The sequence below is a fragment of the Bombina bombina genome, chromosome 6 (assembly GCF_027579735.1).
Source record: "Bombina bombina isolate aBomBom1 chromosome 6, aBomBom1.pri, whole genome shotgun sequence".
Lineage (NCBI taxonomy): Eukaryota > Metazoa > Chordata > Amphibia > Anura > Bombinatoridae > Bombina > Bombina bombina.
In genome coordinates this window covers 1006446116-1006460068 of record NC_069504.1, presented here as the reverse complement: position 1 = coordinate 1006460068, position 13953 = coordinate 1006446116, and the positions used below count along the sequence as shown (strand labels likewise).

At 40.0% G+C, this 13953-nt stretch overlaps 1 protein-coding gene across 1 annotated transcript in view; it reads left to right on the top strand.

Moving 5' to 3' along the window:
* The window catches only part of GEMIN5 (gem nuclear organelle associated protein 5), a 212199-nt gene that overhangs the window by 13625 nt on the left and 184621 nt on the right, over positions 1-13953 (top strand). The window contains exons 6-11 of the mRNA XM_053718712.1: positions 215-331; positions 722-854; positions 1152-1320; positions 9671-9883; positions 10182-10267; positions 10507-10589. Of these exons, the coding sequence (XP_053574687.1) occupies positions 215-331; positions 722-854; positions 1152-1320; positions 9671-9883; positions 10182-10267; positions 10507-10589 (801 nt within the window). The remainder of the gene's footprint in view (positions 1-214; positions 332-721; positions 855-1151; positions 1321-9670; positions 9884-10181; positions 10268-10506; positions 10590-13953) is intronic.

Sequence of the window (13953 nt, the reverse complement as noted above, 5' to 3'; positions counted from 1 at the left end):
AGAATTTCTAACTGTAGCCCCTGTTCCCCCCCCCCCGTGTAATAAGAGTGGAATATTTTTGAAACTTAAGTTAAATTCTGACAGTTCTGAGCACGAGTAAATCTGACTTCTTGTTTATCTATTCACTTTATACCAAACCATCTAAAATGTTTCAAAACAAACACGCACAGACAAACTTCTGTTACTATGTGGCATGTTTTCTCTCACTTTTCAGGAGATTTAAATACAACTAACGGTGATCTTCTTCCTGAAACTGAGAACAAGGGATGCTACTTGGCGTCGGGTAGCAAAGATCAAACTATCCGCATCTGGAGCTCTGCCACAGGCAAAGGTGAGAGCCCTGAGGTCATGATATGGGAGGAATCTAGATTAAATGCAGATACACAATAACTGATGTAGGACTAGATTACAAGATTACTATATTACAGCTGCTCACTTTATTTATTATTATTTTACTTTTTTAATTAAAAAAAAAAAAATTATACTTTAATTTGGGGCCAACTTGGGAACTTTTTTGAAAATTAACCAGAGATCTGATCTGGTAAATTTTTGGAGCACTAATTGCTACCGCAAGCTTGCAGTAGCAATAACCAGCCACTTGTAATAAATTAGCGCTCCACTTGTAATCTTGCCCTTAGTGGGAGTGTAAACAATTTATAAGCATTGCCGATGTCGAACCAAAGCATTGAATAAATGAGTGGTTCCTTTTGTCTTCCTATAGGAGTTATGACCCTAAGATTACCTTTCTTAAAGCGTCGTGGAGGTGGGGTTGATCCATCCGTCAAGGAACGTCTTTGGTTGACTTTACATTGGCCACTTGGACATCCCACTCAAATTTTATCCAGCTGTTTTGGGTCAGTATTTAATAACAACATAATTTACTTCAATGTATGTTAACAAGGATGCAATTATATATTTCTTTAGATATAAGCTTTTGTTGGATTGAAAATATTGATAATGGATATTTCATCAATAAGAACCTAGTACTCGTGGGTGAAATGATTGTTTGTTTGTTTTGTCACAGGTTGCTGAAGAAACAAATGTAGTCAGGTTTTAGATATTTCAGAGTTTCTAGATAGTTTTATTGGCTTAATATGTTTTTATTGTTGTCCTCATTATTTTATTTATTATATATACTCCTCTCACTGTAGGGGTGAGCTTTTGCTATGGGATCTGGCCAGATCTGGGAAACAGAAGTGGACTATTTTAGGGTCTGGAGGATCAGAGGGACAGAACCACACTCGAATTGTGTTTAATCTTTGCTCTCTTGTAACAGAGGAGGGGAGGGAGCTTCTACTGTCTACATCCATGGACAGAGATGTGAGTGATGCAATTACACTTTATTGAAAGGTTTACTGTATGTGAAGCTTTATATCCACAGTAATTTATTTATTTTTATTTTATTATGTCACCTTGGGAAGGAAAAATATATCAAATGTATTCTAACTAAGAGCTAAATTACGAGTTGAATGGAAGTTTGCGCATGCCCTCACTACATATCTGATCTGTTTTGCACTGGACCGTATGCATCATTACACACTCTGATGAGTGTGTGATGCCCACCCCTTCTCTCGTGTGACCAATTGAGCAAGAGAAGTGCCTGTCAATCACCCAGAGAAAGCGAGTTTGGGGGTGTAAGAAGCAGCAGTCTAATAAAATTGCGGGAAGCAGGCTCGTATGTGCGAACCTCCCCCGCAACGGCTCCGGAGCAGCGTATGCTGTTTTGTACATGAAGCCCTAAATGTGTTAAAATAAAATGTTCTATTTCATTAGTACATTTTATTTTTAAAGCAAAATCCCTTTTTTTACTATCTATTTAAAGGGACAGTATACATTCATTTTCATATAACTGCATGTAATAGACACTACTATAAAGAATAATATGCACAGATACTGATAAAAAAAAAAATCCAGTATAAAATGGTTTAAAAACTTACTTAGAAGCTTTCAGTTTAGCTCTGTTGAAAAGGTAGCTGGAAAGCCCACTGCAAGTGGGAAATAAGACACTCCCCCCCCTCCCCCTTCTTTTGCATATGAAAAGACCCTTTACACAAACGGGAGCAAGCTGGAGAAGGTAGCTGACGGTATACAAATAAAACTTTGGGGCTTGGTTAGGAGTCTGAAAATCGGAGCAATGTTATTTAAAAATAAGCAAAATTATACATTTTAAAAAAAAACAAAAAAAAAACAACTTTATGGGCTTTATAAATAGATAATCTACAAAACATTTATGCAAAAAAAAAATGAGTGTATAATGGCCCTTTAATTCCTTCAAAATTTGCACTTTCCAAAACCCCCCATTCTGATCCAGGTGAGGATATGGCCTGTGGCTGAACTATACACATGTATGCCTGCTTCTCATTGGCTCATCAGCGGTATTCTCATATGTAGTGGCATTGCAGCATCATTTTGACTTTGCATGTAACCTAATTCCGCTGTTAGGATGGCATAGAACATCCTGACGGTTCCCTTGTCTTGCTCCCTGCCATTGCTTCCTGAGTACTGGATCCGGTCGGGGGACGTGCCTAGCACCTCAGTCAGTCCTCCAGGAGCCTATATATATATTTATATAGAAAAAATATTTGCTGCTAATCACAGTGGTTCTTTTCTGTATTCCTAACGTCATGGATCCCCTGATGTTATCCTGTCCCTATTTATGTTAAGCCCAGCCACTTTAAGGCCATGATAAGTTAACTACACAAAACAACTAAAATACTCCTTTTAGAATTTTCTACTTTTGCAAATTGTATGCCAAGATAGGGGTAATTTTCATTCCTGGGCTGCCATACTATCTCAAAGGCGACTTAGGACCAGAAAACCATAATTTATCTAAGAACTTACCTGATAAATTAATTTCTTTCATATTGGCAAGAGTCCATGAGCTAGTGACGTATGGGATATACAATCCTACCAGGAGGGGCAAAGTTTCCCAAACCTCAAAATGCCTATAAATACACACCTCACCACACCCACAATTCAGTTTAACGAATAGCCAAGTAGTGGGGTGATAAAGAAAGGAGTAAAAAGCATCAACAAAGGAATTTGGAAATAATTGTGCTTTATACAAAAAAAATCATAACCACCATAAAAAGTGTGGGCCTTATGGACTCTTGCCAATATGAAAGAAATTAATTTATCAGGTAAGTTCTTACATAAATTATGTTTTCTTTCATGTAATTGGCAAGAGTCCATGAGCTAGTGACGTATGGGATACCCAAGATGTGGAACTCCACGTAAGAGTCACTAGAGAGGGAGGGATAAAAATAAAAACAGCCATTTTCCGCTGACAAAAATAATCCACAACCCAAAATATAAGTTAATTCTCATGAAATGAAAAGAAAAAAACTTAAAACATAAGCAGAAGAATCAAACTGAAACAGCTGCATGAAAAACTTTTCTACCAAAAACTGCTTCCGAAGAAGCGAATACATCAAAACGGTAGAATTTAGTAAATGTATGCAAAGAAGACCAGGTTGCTGCTTTGCAAATCTGATCAACTGAAGCTTCATTTTTAAAAGACCATAAAGTGGAGACTGATCTAATAGAATGAGCTGTAATTCTCTGAGGCAGGGCTTGACCTTTCCTAGAACCAGAAAAGATAAAATATAGACTAGAAGTCTTCCTAAAATCTTTAGTAGCTTCAACATAATATTTCAAAGCTCTTACCATATCCAAAGAATGTAAGGATTTCTCCAAAGAATTCTTAGGATTAGGACACAAGGAAGGGACAACAATTTCTCTATTAATGTTGTTAGAATTCACAACCTTAGGTAAGAATTTAAATGAAGTCCGCAAAACCGCCTTATCCTGATGAAAAATCAGAAAAGGAGATTCACAAGAAAGAGCAGATAATTCAGAAACTCTTCTGGCAGAAGAGATGGCCAAAAGGAACAACACTTTCCAAGAAAGTAGTTTAATGTCCAAAGAATGCATAGGCTCAAATGGAGGAGCCTGTAAAGCCTTCAAAACCAAATTAAGACTCCAAGGAGGAGAGATTGATTTAATGACAGGCTTGATACGAACAAAAGCCTGTATAAAACAGTGAATATCAGGAAGCTTAGCAATCTTTCTGTGAAATAAGACAGAGCAGAGATTTGTCCCTTCAAGGAACTTGCAGACAAACCCTTATCCAAACCATCCTGAAGAAACTGTAAAATTCTAGGAATTCTGAAAGAATGCCAAGCAAATTTATGAGAACACCATGAAAATAAGTCTTCCAAACTCGATAATATTTTTTTCTAGAAACAGATTTACGAGCCTGTAACATAGTATTAATCACTGAGTCAGAGAAACCTCTATGTCTAAGCACTAGGCGTTCAATTTCCATACCTTCAAATTTAATGATTTGAGATCCTGATGGAAAAACGGACCTTGAGACAGAAGGTCCGGCCTTAATGGAAGAGGCCAAGGTTGGAAACTGGACATCCAAACAAGATCCGCATACCAAAACCTGTGAGGCCATGCCGGAGCTACCAGCAATACAAACGACTGTTCCATGATGATTTTGGAGATCACTTTTGGAAGAAGAACTAGTGGCGGGAAAATATAAGCAGGTTGATAACACCAAGGAAGTGTCAACGCATCCATTGCTTCCGCCTGAAGATACCTGGACAGGTACCTGGGAAGTTTTTTGTTTAGATGAGAAGCCATCAGATCTATTTCTGGAAGACCCCACATCTGAACAATCTGAGAAAACACATCTGAATGGAGGGACCACTCCCCCGGATGTAAAGTCTGACGGATGAGTAATCCGCTTCCCAATTGTCTACACCTTGGATATGTACCCTCAGAAATTAGACAAGAGCTGGATTCCGCACAAGAAAGTATTTGAGATACTTCTTTCATAGCTAGGGGACTGTGAGTCCCACCCTGATGATTGACATATGCCACAGCTGTGATATTGTCTGTCTGAAAGCAAATGAACGGTTCTCTCTTCAACAGAGGCCAAGCCTGAAGAGCCCTGAAAATTGCATGGAGTTCCAAAATATTGATTAGTAATCTCGCCTCTTGAGATTTCCAAACCCCTTGTGCTGTCAGAGATCCCCAAACAGCTCCCCAACCTGAAAGACTTGCATCTGTTGTGATCACAGTCCAGGTTGGACGTACCAAAGAGGCCCCTAGAACTATACGATGGTGATCTAACCACCAAGTCAGAGATTGTCGAACATTGGGATTTAAGGATATTAATTGTGATATCCTTGTATAATCCCTGCACCATTGATTCTGCATACAAAACTGGAGAGGTCTCATATGAAAACGAGCAAAGGGGATCGCGTCCGATTCTGCAGTCATGAGACCTAAAACTTCCATGCACATAGCTACTGAAGGGAATGATTGAGACTGAAGGTTCCGACAAGCTGAAACTAATTTTAATTGTCTCTTGTCTGTTAGATTCAGTGTCCATGACTCTGTCTCTATCTGGAAACCTAAAAAAGTGACCCTTGTCTGAGGAATCAAGGAACTTTTTGGTAAATTGATCCTCCAAACTTGTATTTGAAGAAACAACATTAGTTGATTCGTGTGAGATTCTGCAGAATGTAAAGACTGAGCTAGTACCAAGATATCGTCCAAATAAGGAAACACTGCAATACCCCATTCTCTGATTACAGAGAGTAGGGCACCGAGAACCTGTCACTAGGCCAAAAGGAAGAGCGACAAATTGGTAATGCTTGTCTAGAAAAGAGAATCTCAGAAACTGATAATGATCTGGATGAATCGAAATATGAAGATATGCATCCTGTAAGTCTATTGTGGACATATAATGCCCTTGCTGAACAAAAGGCAGAATAGTCCTTATAGTCACCATTTTGAAAGTTGGTACTCTTACATAACGATTCAAAAATTTCAGATCCAGAACTGGTCTGAATGAATTTTCTTTCTTTAGGACAATGAATAGATTTGAATAAAACCCCAGACCCTGTTCCTGAAACGGAACTGGCATGATTACCCCTGATAACTCCAGGTCTGAAACACACTTCAGGAAAGCCTGAGCCTTTACTGGGTTTGCTGGAATTCGTGAGAGAAAAAATCTTCTCACAGGCGGTCTTACTCTGAATCCTATTCTGTACCCCTGAGAGACAATACTCTGAAACCATTGATTTTGAACCAAATTGGTCCAAACATCTTTGAAAAATCTTAATCTGCCCCCTACCAGCTGAGCTGGAATGAGGGCCGTACCTTCATGCATGCGTATTTGGGGGCTGGCTTTGATCTCTTAAATGGCTTGGATTTATTCCAATTTGAGGAAGGCTTCCAATTGAAAACAGATTCCTTGGGGGAAGGATTAGGTTTCTGTTCCTTATTTTGTCGAAAGGAACGAAAACGGTTAGAAGCTTTAGATTTGCCCTTAGGTCTTTTATCCTGAGGCAAAAAAACTCCCTTCCCCCCGTGACAGTTGAAATGATTGAATCCAACTGAGAACCAAATAACTTATTACCTTGGAAAGAAAGAGATAGCAATCTGGACTTAGAAGTCATGTCAGCATTCCAAGATTTAAACCACAAAGCTCTTCTAGCTAAAATAGCTAAAGACATAGATTTAACATCAATTTTGATGATATCAAAAATGGCATCACAAATAAAATTATTAGCATGTTGAATCAAGTTAACAATGCTAGACAATTCAGGATCCAGTACTTGTTGCGCTAAAGTCTCCAACCAAAAAGTTGAAGCAGCTGCAACATCAGCCAAAGAAATTGCAGGCCTGAGAAGATGACCTGAATATAAATAGGCTTTCATTCGATAAGATTCAAGTTTCCTATCTAAAGGATCTTTAAAAGAAGTACTATCTTCCGTAGGAATAGTAGTACATTTAGCAAGAGTAGAGATAGCCCCATCAACTTTGGGGATCTTTTCCCAAAACTCTAAAGTAACTGCTGGCAAAGGATACAATTTTTTAAACCTTGAAGAAGGAATAAAAGAAGTACCAGGCCTATTCCATTCCTTAGAAATCATATCAGAAATAGCACCAGGAACTGGAAAAACCTCTGGAGTAACCACAGGAGGTTTATAAACAGAATTTAAATGTTTACTAGTTTTAATATCAAGAGGACTAGTTTCCTCCATATCCAATGTAATCGACACTTCTTTTAACAAAGAATGAATATACTCCATTTTAAATAATAAGTAGATTTGTTAGTGTCAATATCTGAGGTAGGATCTTCTGAACCAGATAGATCCTCATCAGAGCAGGATAATTCAGCATGTTGCCGGTCATTTGAAATTTCATCAACTTTATGAGAAGTTTTAAAAGACCTTTTACGTTTATTAGAAGGCGGGATGGCAGACAAAGCCTTCTGAATAATCAGAAATACATTCTTTTAAATTCACAGGTATATGTTGAGGAAACGGCAACAGGTAATGAACTACTACTGATGGATACATTCTCTGCATGTAAAAGTTTATCATGACAACTATTACAAACCACAGCTGGAAAAATAACCTCCATAAGTTTACAACAAATGCACTTTGGTAGAACTGTTATCAGGCAGCAGGGTTCCAACCGTGATTTCTGAGACAAGATCAGATTGAGACATCTTGCAAATGTAAGAGAAAAAACAACATATAAAGCAAAATTATCAATTTCCTTATATGGCAGTTTCAGGAATGGGGAAAAAATGCAAACAGCATAGCCCTCTGACATAGAAAAAGGCAAGATGCATATAGGAATGGGGTCTTAAATAATGAAAATATTTGGCGCCAAGTATGACGCACACAAACAGAAAAATAACGTAAGGAAATGACACACTCGCATCACAGATGACGTAACCTTGTGAAAGACTCAGCGTCAACTAAGACGCCATAAATGCCGAATTTGCGTCAACGAACGTTACTTCGCGCCAAAAAAATCTTGCGGCAATAATGACGCAATAAACTTTGGCATTTTGCGCCCTCGCGAGCCTAATTCCGCCCATGAATTTAAAAGACCGTAAATTTGAAAAGAGAGACTAAACACCAGGTAAGAAATACATTTTCCTAAAAAATGCATTTCCCAGATATGAAACTGACAGACTATAAAAGGAAATATACTGAAAACCTGAACCATGGCAAATATAAGTACAATACATATATTTTGAACTTTATATAAATACATAAAGTGCCAAACCATAGCTGAGAGTGTCTTAAGTAATGAAAACATACTTACCAAAATACACCCATCCACATATAGCAGATAGCCAAACCAGTACTGAAACGGTTATCAGTAGAGTTAATGGAATTTGAGAGTATATCGTTGATCTGAAAAGGGAGGTAGGAAATGAATCTCTACGACTGATAACAGAGAACCTATGAAATTGATCCCCGTGAGGAAAACCATTGCATTCAATAGGTGATACTCCCTTCACATCCCTCTGACATTCACTGTACTCTGAGAGGAATCTGGCTTCAAAATGCTGAGAAGCGCATATCAACGTAGAAATCTTAGCACAAACTTACTTCACCACCTCCATAGGAGGCAAAGTTTGTAAAAAATTGAATTGTGGGTGTGGTGAGGGGTGTATTTATAGGCATTTTGAGGTTTGGGAAACTTTGCCCCTCCTGGTAGGATTGTATAGCCCATACGTCACTAGCTCATGGACTCTTGCCAATTACATGAAAGAAATCATTGTGCCAAATTTCCATGTAAATGGGCATGTCCCATGTTGGGCCCTGTAACTTTCAGAAATCACATAAAAACTGTACATGGGGGATATTGTTGTACTTGTGGGACATCGCAGAACGCAAATATGGGTGTGTTATTGAAGTAATGTCTATAAGGATTATGCTATTCACAAGAAAATTGCTTGAAAAAAATAACTATTTCTTAATTTCTCACACTTATTTTATGTTAAAAGAAAGCCCTAGTTATCTATATGGCCCATATGAACTAGCGGTCTCCTGTTGTGAAAAGCAAATAAAAAACGCATGTGATAAGAGACTGTCTGTCTGTAGTGGCTTAGAAACAGGCAGAAATTTAGAGGTTTAAATGTTATAAAGTATATTAATATATCAATGTTGGTTGTGCAAAGCTGGGGAATGGGTAGTAAAGGGGTTATCTATCTTTTTAAACAATAATAATTTTAGTGTAGACTGTCCCTTTAATGTGAAGAGATAAATTATGGTTGAACAGACAAATAGCTGAAATTCTTGGTTTTGTTCAGAACTTGTATATTTGCCTACGCCATGAAGGGGTTAAAAGGGTTAAAAACATCATAAAAGGAAGTAATTTGTAAATAAATATAGTATTTTTATTTTTACACCAGCAGTTGTGTAATAAAATCTTTGTATTAATGATTTTGTCTGCTTTTCCTTTCAATGAACTCTTACAGTTGTGAAATTGTGGTTTTCCCACTACCCCCATATAGGCTGTCTATATTCTGCTGGATTATGCACCTTGACTCTGCGGTTTGCTTGATTAGTGTTGATGATCATTTACTTCTGTCCTTTAATTGTCCACAGCACAGGATTTAAAATAAACAATACAAGAGCCTTTTCTTGGTGTCTGTTTCTAGACTGCAAAACAATGCAAATTTGTACTACTAAAATAATCGTTTTGAAATGTGTTCAGAACATTTAATTTCTACTCCTATAGATTCCAGTAAGAGTCCAGATGTAAACTTAGCTCCTCTCTTTCTGACATCAGGGCTTGTGTGGAAGACTTGCTGTGTTTTACTGATCCTTTTCTGTCCTTTCAGGTGAAGTGTTGGGATTTGGGATCTTTGTCTTGCTGCTGGTCTCTCACATCACTAGGGGGTTTTGTGTACAGTTTGGCTTTCTCTCCTGTGGCAGCTGGATGTCTGGCTGTTGGAGTAGGGGACAGCATGATCCGGATCTGGAATACACTCTCCATCACCAATGCGTATGATGTCAGGACATTGTGGCAGGGTATCCGATGTAAGGTCACCGCGGTAAGAACTTGCAACTTAATAACTTTAACTTCATCAACTGCATCATATGCAACAATTATGTAACATATTTTATTAAAATACTCCTCTAGGAGGCATTTTCTTCTCTTTTTTTTTTTTAACATGCAACCCTCCCCTGAATGTGAGCTTGGGATTTAGTGCCAGCTCATTTTAAAGCTGTGAATGTTATTTGAGCAGTGCCAACTATCCTGTGGTGTATACCTTTTTTTAAAATGTTACTTAGTCATTCTTAGGTGTTGTATTAAAGAAAAAAAGATGTTCTACCCTTGTCTCTTTGCAGTTAGCCTGGCATCCCATCAAAGAGGGCAGCCTTGCGTTTGGTACAGATGATGGGAAGGTCGGGATTTATGACATTTACTCTAACAAGTAAGAATGGGTAGCCATAGTTATTGGCTTTCTTTTTTATATATGAGTGATTTGTATGTTGTCTGTATTATTTACAGTGTCTGAAGTAAAATAATTATATAAGGAAATAATATCCTGGTCATTAACTTTAGGTCACGTACCCCTCTAGTTCTTCAGTGCAATCTTTTAGTCAGCTATTTACTACTTAAGCATGTATTGATTACATATTTATAGTTTCATGCTTTTGTGTGTCTCTGCAGACCCCCTCAGATCTCCAGCACATATCATAAAAAGACTGTTTATTCACTGTCTTGGGGTCCTCCATTACCTCCATTTTCATTTGGTAAGTTGTTGATGCTTCAGGTGTTGGCTAATTTGATTATCCAGTCGTCAAGGTCATACGCTTTGTCTTAACTTGCCATGTAATAACTCAGGCAGTCAGATTTCTGTTCTTTTTTTTGTTTTCCTTTTGTGTTAATTCCACCTATAAAATAAATGTCAGCTATAATTCTCTCTCACTCTCCTCCTTATTTTAAGGGTCTTTATGTAAACTGGCCCCCTTATTATTTGCCTTGTTGGTAAATGCTTTATTAAAAGTTTTTATATTGATTAGGAATGAGTGGAAAACATATATTTTCTTCATAAATGGAAAGAGTCCACAGATGCATTCATTACTTTTGGAAATTTAGAACCTGGCCACCAGGAGGAGGCAAAGACACCCCAGCCAAAGGCTTAAATACGCCTTCCACTTCCCTCATCCCCCAGTCATTCTTTGCCTTTCGTCCCAGGAGGTCGACAGAGAAGTGTCAGAAGTTTTCGATAGTCTCTTATGGAGGGTAGTACTCTTTGGCATGGGACTGGAGTTTTAAGTAGTCCTGTCAGCCTCTCAGTAAGAGCATGGGTGAAAGTTAGAGTCCGGAGAGGCAGGGAGAGCCTTTCTGCGAAACTATCCCGACTTATATTAACAGCTCCACAAGCAATCAGCGTTGACGAGTTTTGCTGCCTGCTTTTTTTTCTCTCAAGTCCATGGCAGAGGCAACGCTACTATCTGTTACACTTGAAGGGCCATGTTCCTGTTCCACATCGTAGATTCCGGTAAGATAGTTTCATTTTACTTTCATCATGGATGTATTGTAATTTCAACTGTTTATCCGATAGGGGCTACAACCTTTCGGGGATAACTTTAACATAGGGTCTCAGTGAGGCTCCTTTTTTGTATCTAGGAATCAAGGGTTAATATCTCCTGAGGGGGATTATTGAACAGGGGGGTTTATAATCATGTTTGTTATGTGATTCTGTCTACTACTGTGTAGTGTTGCTTCGGCTCAAGGTTATTTTGGAACATAACGGCTTATGTCTAGTGACGTGGCCTTTTCGGTCGGGCGCGATTTTGCATGGACTGCACGGTTTACCTTGTGTCCCCATTTCCGTTTTTTTCTGACCGCGTGGTGACGGAGAAATCCTGGTCTGCTGGTGTCTGGTTCTCTGGAGGCGGCAGTGTCCCAGTTATGGAGGATTCTTGGAGACGGATGTCTCTGATTCAGACTCTACTTCTTGCGAAGAATATGAATTGGCCCAGGTTATACATGCCCATCAGTTATGTTCCAAATGCCGTTTTAGAGTGCTCTGGATCGGGGAATCGGGTGCCCACTGAGCCATTGCGCATGCAGGTAACTCAAATGCTACTTATCCTTTCTAGGGAGTGTGGCCTGTTCCCACCGGAGGTTAGAACATGGTTCCGCATGGCCATATCTTTGGCGCTGGCGCATCTGCACCTCCCGGGAGTATGCTTACTATGTTGTCCGTGTTTAGTTACCCGGGGCTCGTCAGGCGTGGGATCGCCTGTTCCAGTTCAGCCTTCTGGGGGGCGACTGCCCCTGAGCCCTCAGTGGGTCAACCTTTGGGGCCGGTGTTTCCTTTTGTCCCGGCAGAGGTATGTTACGCCTTTCGTTATAGACTGGTGCGCCTTTGTGTCCTACAAAGGCACGTTTTTGGCGTTGCTGGAGGATCCCACTCTTAATGGGTCTGGGGATTCTCAGTCTTACTTACTTAATCTTCGACTGGCTTGCATACGTAGACATAAGGGGATGAGGTAATCTTCTTATAATCTTTATTTGTGTATCCTTTTCCAGTTCTGAGCTTGGAAGTTTCGGACCCCTGTTGGGCTGGTCCTGCGGGTCTGTCCGTTCTTCCTGGGCGATAACCTACGGGTTGCCTTATCTTTTATTTTCATCTGGGGAGGATGATTTTTATTTGGTTTAAAGCTCATGTTGTGGTGTGATGTTTCTTTTGGGAATTTTCCTCTCTGGAATTGATACTCGCAATTTTGTTGCTCTGTTTACCAAAGTCTGTCTGACTGTTCTTTATTCCTCCATCATCGGGGGGGACTCTCTGTGGCCTTGACAGTGCTGGGGCCCTTGGTTTCAGGCTGGTCCTGACTGGGTACAAATCCTTCTGTCTTGAGGCCTAGTTCAGACACGTGGCACCTTTTTTATGTCCGGTGAGGGCGCCTAGTGATCACAAATGATTGTGTGATTGTCTTGTTTTACAAGCTTCAACTAGCATCCTGAGAGGACTTGAGGGTCCGTGGTTGCTTAGGGGCATGGGGGATTGGTTCAGTCCTCATTCACCTTTCAATCTAGTGGGCCGGGACTCCGTTGAGATACGCGGCAACATGCTCAGTCGTTTCCTAATTTTTCGGGAACTAGAGTGTTCCTTCACGTTGTGGGTTGGTGGCTTGGTGGAGGAGTTAGGTCCTTCATACTGCTGTTCTTACAGTTTTGCCTTTCATGGTCTCTTTGGAAGTGTGCTTTTAGTACTTATTCCTTTTAGAGGTTCTCTTCCTTTGGGTCAAGACTTTCTAGACTTCGTCTGGTTTTTGTGGCGGTTTTGGTCACTTAATTAGGAAGTGAAGGCAGTGAGGCTCTGTCTTCCTTCGCGAGTTAGTCATCTCCATATCAGGGGCGATAGGGGGTGTGTTCTCTTTTTCCAAGCTTTTTGCTTAGGGGATCTGCCTGGGTTCGGGATGCTTTGCATTCTTATCCCTTGGGTATGGTCCTCTGGATCGTTAATCTGAATGGATTATGGAGACTAGCCATTCTTCTACTCTTTTGGTGACTCTGTTCTTGTTTTCATTTCCCTTAGTGCTGCCCTTGGGCTCTAGAGAATTGCGTGAATTTGTCGCGGCCTAGTACCTTGCTGGGGGGGGGGGGGTGTTGACCTTTTGGCTAAGGGTGCTCTTCCCTTTGGACTGGGAATTACAAGTGAGTCCTGTACCCGTTCTCCGGGTTTCCCGGTTCTCATCCCCTGTAAGGTCTGATTGCTTCAGACGGGGTAGCTTGTGTTCCCCGAGAGTGTCGTTCGTTCTAGGACGATTCTGGGTCCTGGGTTTAGAGTTCTGTCTTGGATCCTTCTTGGATGTCTGGAGACTTATGATCCGGTGGACTGGTTCGGTACGACCCTTTTTTTTTTTTTTTTTTTTTCAGGGACCCTATGTTGCAACATAGTGGCTAGCTCATTGGGCTTGCAGGCAGGTAGGCCGGAGTTCTCATCCACCTTCGGGTACTGGTTATAAACTTTAAGGCCTGACTTGTCCTTCGGGCGGAGTGTGCTCCTCTATGGGGAGTTTTTTTCTCTGTTGGGTCAACAGTGGTGTCTGGATGATTTTTTTCATTCGGTCCGTGTTTTGATCATACTATGGCTTCATG